At 51.7% G+C, this 6,175-nt stretch overlaps 1 protein-coding gene across 1 annotated transcript in view; it reads right to left on the minus strand.

The window, feature by feature from the left end:
* Positions 1 to 2,763, minus strand: part of ATP5IF1 (ATP synthase inhibitory factor subunit 1) — a 3,463-nt gene extending 700 nt beyond the window's left edge. The window contains exons 1-2 of the mRNA XM_025215594.1: positions 2,667 to 2,763; positions 39 to 270 (exon numbers count right to left, since the gene is read on the minus strand). Of these exons, the coding sequence (XP_025071379.1) occupies positions 39 to 270; positions 2,667 to 2,763 (329 nt within the window). The remainder of the gene's footprint in view (positions 1 to 38; positions 271 to 2,666) is intronic.
* Positions 2,764 to 6,175: the final 3,412 nt, after the last annotated feature.

Genomic DNA, 6,175 nt, shown 5'->3' on the forward strand with positions numbered 1-6,175 from the left:
CCCCCCCCGCCCCGCGGCCCGGCCCGCCCCGCACGCACCTGGTCCGCGCCGGAGCCGGAGCCCGAGCTCCACCCGCGCTGCTGCTGCATGAGGAAGGCCCCGCGCAGGCCACCGCGCAGCACGCCCGCCGCCATCGCCCCCCGCCCTTACAGCGCCGCGCCTGGCCGAGCAGCGTGCAACCCAGAGTGACGCGCAGCCGGGCCGACCAGCGCTGAGCCCGACGGTGGCAAGCCACCGCGCCGCGCCCGTGGGGGAAGGGCCCGCGACGCCCTATCAGGGGTTAAGGGGCGTGGCCATCCCGCTAGGCAAAGGGGTGGGACGCGCGCTCCCCGCTCGCTGATTGGCCGCGAGCTGACTGGCAGCCCGTGAGCGTGGGGGGGGGAGCGCTTTGTGCGCATGCGCCGTAGCCGTGTCGACTCATTCCCAACCTGCGCAGCTGGCTGCGAGCCAGGGAGTGCCTGCTTCTAGTGCGCATGCGCGCCTCCCGCTTTTTTTTTTTTTGCAGCCCTCGGCTTGCACTCTTTGTAGCGGGTGTTTGGGCCTTTTCCTCGGGCCGTGCTTACTAGCTCCCGCTGGGAACAGCGGTTTGTATCCCTTTGTGGCTCCTTGGTTTAAACCTGCCTGTCCCACAGTTCTCCTCACCTAGGGGGGTGCACACACATGGTAAGGCGACTTAAGTGAGTTGGCTTAAGGTATGTGGAGCATACACAGGTACAGCTCCTTGACATGATGGTTATCTTCTGAGCAAAGTCAACTTAACTAATGAGGCTCAAGATAATACACCTCAGGGGGGTGTATGCTCTGATAAGTTGACTTAAAAGTTAGGTCAACTTAACTGTTGGAAAGTTAGTACATGTGTATGCGCCACAGGTTCACTCAGTAGCTACAAACGTGAGTCAGGAAGAAGAGAACGTGCATACAGCTGTGCTAGTTCTACCTACTGTTAAGGTAGTTTGATACCTTCCCTTATAAGATCCCGTTTTCAGTTGCTCTCACCCTGGCCAGACGTGAACTTTAGGGCTGACCTGTTTCATTTCAGAGGTTTGCCTCGGGCAGGTTTGTTTTCTTTAAGTTCCACTTAAACCAGTCCAGCCATTTTGGAGAATAAGATGAAGGAAAAATACATTGGTTTCCTGTATTAAAGGACTGACATTTTTTTTTTGGGGGGGGGGGTTGGTTTTGGGTTTTTTTAAGATATCTAGTGTCTCTATGATTTGGAGTCAGAACTTGCAGTTTGGCAACTATGTGGATTTTGTGGTAGGGTTGTGCCTTTTACTGTCCTGAAATAAAACCACAGCTTTGGCCAACTTATAAAGCTCTAAAAATTGCAGCTTGCATGTGGTCAGGCAGAACTTGTTAGAGTAAAACGTAGATCTCCAAAAATTCTGTCTGCAGGGAGCATGCTGTGCTCGAAAGATGCAAATGCTAAATAGGACTTTTACTTCCATTGCAACTGCATGCGACTTCTAATGTCAGATTTGGAGATGCTGGTGCTTTTCAAGGTGGACTTGTAATCGGTGCTGGATGGATTTTTTTCAGAACAGATATGTGTACTGGCCCGCTACCCAGCTGAGCTAGGCTTCAAACACACCACATCAATACAGGCCAGGTTCTTTGGGTAGATGTGATCTCTTTTATTAGACCAACTGAGTTATTGGAAAAAAGGTTCTTTGCAAGCTTTCAGGCACAAACACCCTTCTTTAGGCATTGGGAGCCTGCTGTTCTGTGATCTCAAGGAACAACAGACTTCCTGGAAGATCTCAGAACTGCGGAGACTCCCTACGCCTGAAGATGGGTGATTGCACCCGAAAGCTTGCAAAGAACTTTTTTCCAACGACTCAGTTGGTCTAATAAAAGAGATCACATCTACTCAAAGAATCTTGCCTGCCTATGTCCTTAGACCAACACAGCTACAACCAAAAACACACAAAATCAATGCTGTATCTGAATCAGGAGCCTCAATCCCAGTTTGAGCAGAGCCAGGACAGGCTGAAGAAACACAGGTGCACAGACATGATCTACAAGCACCTCAGTGAGATGGCCTGAATTCTCAGCTGCTGGGGTTATCCCAGTGGTTCCTCTGGCCCCAGCTGCTAATTGTCCTCACCTCACCCTGCTGCCACAGCCCCTGCTGCTGCTGCCTTCTGTTGGGCCACACGTACGAGGCATCCCCACAATGTCCAGAGCTGGAGGAGGACACAGAGTTCAAATCCTCCCACAATAAATTGCACAAGGACTCAAGCGAGTACTCCTATGCTGAGCTGCCTCATCAAAGTAGAGTGCCTCCTTTCACCACCCCACCACTGAAGGGGAAGGTTTTACAGATGTCAGTCTGCAGACCACTATCCCCCCAAGTCAGGCATCCCCAAATATTCAAACTTGCTTTGAAAATTTAACCTTGGATAAGATGATGGAAAAATTCCTGCAAAGTGCAGATACAGAAGAGAAGTTTTACAAATATGATCAATGGCTGAAAACTGAAAACAAATGCTGTGAAACTGAGCTTGCTCAAAAGCTCCAGGTGATACAAATATTGGGGCAGACACTGGCAGGAACTTCTTTTAAAGTATCACAGAAGTCACAGTCTGTACCTGCCAGTCCACCTCAGAAAGCAAATCACTGCTAATATGGCTATAACTTTAAATAGAATGACACGACAGCATCACTTTCTCCACCAATAGGGTCCCGAGTGACCTTTTCATGACACAAAACACGTTCCCTAAAGGAGATGAAGAACATTTTTCCATTGATGACCAATGTCATTCTTCCTTTAACATAGGAATGTCAAACTCATTTGGCCCTTAGTCTGGATCTGGATTGCATAGCTCCAGACCCACTTTTGGCAGTAGGACAGGGCAGACAGTGGCAACATAAATGGCATCAGGTAGCCATGGGGGTTAATGCAGCTGCTGCTTGCTGACCTCCACAGAAATACATACCCCAGAATCTGGCAGCAGGCCATGCTCCTAAATTCCTGGCCTCTACAGGAGCCCTGCAGGCCATATGTTTAACGCACCTGTTCTATCAGAAAGAAGCAGACAGGTCAAGGTGGCTGAATAGGAATCAGTGGAGGATGTGAGGAGTACACAGGAGCATGATATTTTAATGCAGGGGTGTCAGACTCACCCAGGGCCTCAGGCTGGATCTAGACTGTTGGGCTTCTTGCAGGCGGGAACCAGCCTGAGACATGAGGGTGGCTAATGCAGCTGCAGCAGCAGTTGCAAGTCTGGCAGTGGTGGCTGCTCTGCATGTGGCAGCATCTGGTCTGTAGTGCAGACTGGGAGTGCTGTGGCAGTGAGCCAAGCTGACCACTGACAGCCAAGGTGGTGAGGCCAAAGGGCCATGAATTTGGTGGCAGACCATGTCCCCCAACTTCTGGTGGCCCAGTGGTAGCCTGGTGTGCCAGGCAGAGAGGCTCAGCTGGCCATATCTGGCCCATGGGCTGTATGTTTAACACCTCTGGTTTAATGCAGTTGCAGTTCTCAAAGCAGGTATTGATTTTGCCCAGCCCCTCCTAGTTGCTGCTCCAGATAAAGGATGACAACATACTACTGCCATTGGTTACTGAATACAAGTAGCAAAAATCTTTATAGTGCATCTCTGTGGTTCCCATCTTGGCTCCATGAATTGTTTCCCTAAGGGGGACAATAACGTCCCTTTATCAGTCTGAGTTGACATTCAAGTCAGTAGGCATTAGGAAGTAGGATGCCTGCTGGGAACTGAAAGCTGCATTACAGATAAGTTGCCAAAAATCCTCTGGCTTTCTGACTAGTTGTGGGCATAAATGATACCACTACTCATCCATCTGAGCAGGCCAAAAGGAACAGCAGGGCTGCGAAACAGAGGGTGAAGGAACTGGGCTTGAAGAGATGTTCTTTTTACTTCTTCCAGCCAAGGCCAGAAGTGAAGACAGACAGATGCCTCCTGTGGGTGAATGCACAGCTGTGCAAATGGCTTTACTGACATGGCTTTAGCTTTCCTGACCATGGGGTGATCTTAAAGACTGTTGTGTCAAGATGAAGAAGGGGTGGGAGGTGTTGGTCTCAGACTTGCTTATCTAGTGAGGGGGTCTTTAAACCAGTTCAATGGAAACTGGTGACAAACCTACAAATAAATATAAACCCAAGGCCTAAGAACCGGAAATCATATGCACAGTCATAAGCATCAAGGGAGCAATCGGTGTGAAACTTAGATCGTCTATTTAGAAACTTAGATCATCAGGGAGTCCTGAACACCCCTCCCCACTTTTTGCTGTGTGGGTGTGTCACTATATTCCTCCTCCCACATGCTCTGATCCCAGAAGCAGTTCAGTCTGAATCAGAGATTAGTGTGTGTGGAAAGCAGTTTGAGAGACAGTTTCAAGGGAGTTGAGACGCACAGGTCCGAGTTGAGCTGTATAGGTCAATGATTGCACCCAATGCTATTAAGATGACTCCAGGTTAAGAAAAATGGTCACAGGTCATAACTCTGATCCCTACTCAAGGTGGCCAAGTTATCTCAGAGGAATGGGTGGGAATATGGAAATATGAACCTGAACCGAACAAAACTTTCCCACACAAAGGCAGAGGGGTGAGAGCCAGAAAGTGCCTTGAGCCGTAAGGACAGATTCAGAGGACCTTGAGACCTGGCCACCCGGTACTGAGTAGGTCTATGTATCCTCTGCTGGATATTGCTGCTTTTGGAGATGTTGCCTGGTTGCTAAGATCCCCATAAACCTGCGTCTGGTTCAGAGGAAATTGCTTTGGCTTGTCTTGTGCTTCTCCAGATGAAATAAAAGCCCCTAGCACTGGCAATGCGTAGGGGGTGCATGTGCACCCCCTGAGAAAAGCAGTGTTGGCGGCACCTGCAGAGAGTCACTGCTCGCCACCCCACCACTGCCGGTGTCTATGGGCGGTCCGTGATTGCCACTGGCTGCTGCTGATGTTGCTGGCAGCATCTGCAGGTGGTCCCCAACCACTGGTCAGCGCTTGCCACCCTGCCACCGCCAGCACCGCCGCTGCCTGCAGGAGCGCCCCACTTGCCGCTGCCACGCTCCTGCTGCTGACAGCGCCACAGGGGCATGTGACATTCATGGCCCCAGAGCTTCTCAGCCTCTGGTGGGCTCAGATCAAGCATAGTCCTATGGTTACCTGCCAAGGTGACCCCTGAAGGGCTTCCTAGTCACACCTGGGGAAGACCACTCTCCTGGCACGGGGATAGCACCTGCCAAGGTCATGTGCAGTAAAACTTCCCACTTAGCTGCTGGAGTGGGACGGTCTTGGCTTTACACCCACTTTTATGGAAAGGGGAGACTCCTCCCTAGCTTGCTCCTGGGGCCTACAGCTAAAGGCAAGCGAAACTCGGGGGCATCCAAACCCCGAGCCTCCAGGCTCGGGCCTGCACATAGGATGCCCACCAAAGGATTTGGAAACATCTGAAACCCCAGATGGGGGTGGAGGATGTTTGCTAGTAGTAGGCCACTTATGGTGCTGGACTGTCTCACGGATTTGGAATTTGATTTGGCCATTGATTTAAAGATTCATAGATCATTAGGGGCAGGAAGGGACCTTGCAAGATCATCGGGTCCAGCCCCCCCCTCCCCCCCGCACTAGGCAGGAAAGGCAACGGGGGTCAGGTGACCCCAGCAAGGCAACCAGCCAGTTTCCTCTGTCAGGGTTTGCTGCTCTTTACCCCCTAAACTGACAAAGTCTCGCTGGCAGAAGTTGATAACAGGACTTGGCTCCATTAGAGGTGTGGCTCGAGATCACGGACGAGCTCTCTGAATGAAACGGTAAAATCGTCCTGTCCCTGGTGAGACCCTGCGTCCGCCAGGGTTTTGCCAAGGTGCCTTTGTCAACCAGGTTTAGAACAAAATATAATAAATAAATGACATTAAAATAAATAAATAACAAATAAAAGCCCCGAGGTCTGACTGCGTGGTACAGATCACACGAGCCACGTGGCCCCACGACAGCTCTGGCTGGTGTTGACCCGGTAAGCCCCGGGGCAGGGCGGGAAAAGCAACGAAACGCGGGAAAAGCAGAGGCCGGGGGCGGGACTCTGTGACGCTCGTCACGTGACGCGCTGCCGGGGCGGGGCGGGGCCCGGTGGGGGTCACGTGGGGAGGGCGCCCGCATCACGTGGTGCGAGCAATGGCGGCTCCGGCGGAGCGCGGGGCGGGGGTCGCCGCCGAGGA

Source organism: Alligator sinensis, unplaced genomic scaffold, assembly GCF_000455745.1.
Source record: "Alligator sinensis unplaced genomic scaffold, ASM45574v1 scaffold800_1, whole genome shotgun sequence".
NCBI classification, from domain to species: Eukaryota; Metazoa; Chordata; order Crocodylia; family Alligatoridae; genus Alligator; species Alligator sinensis.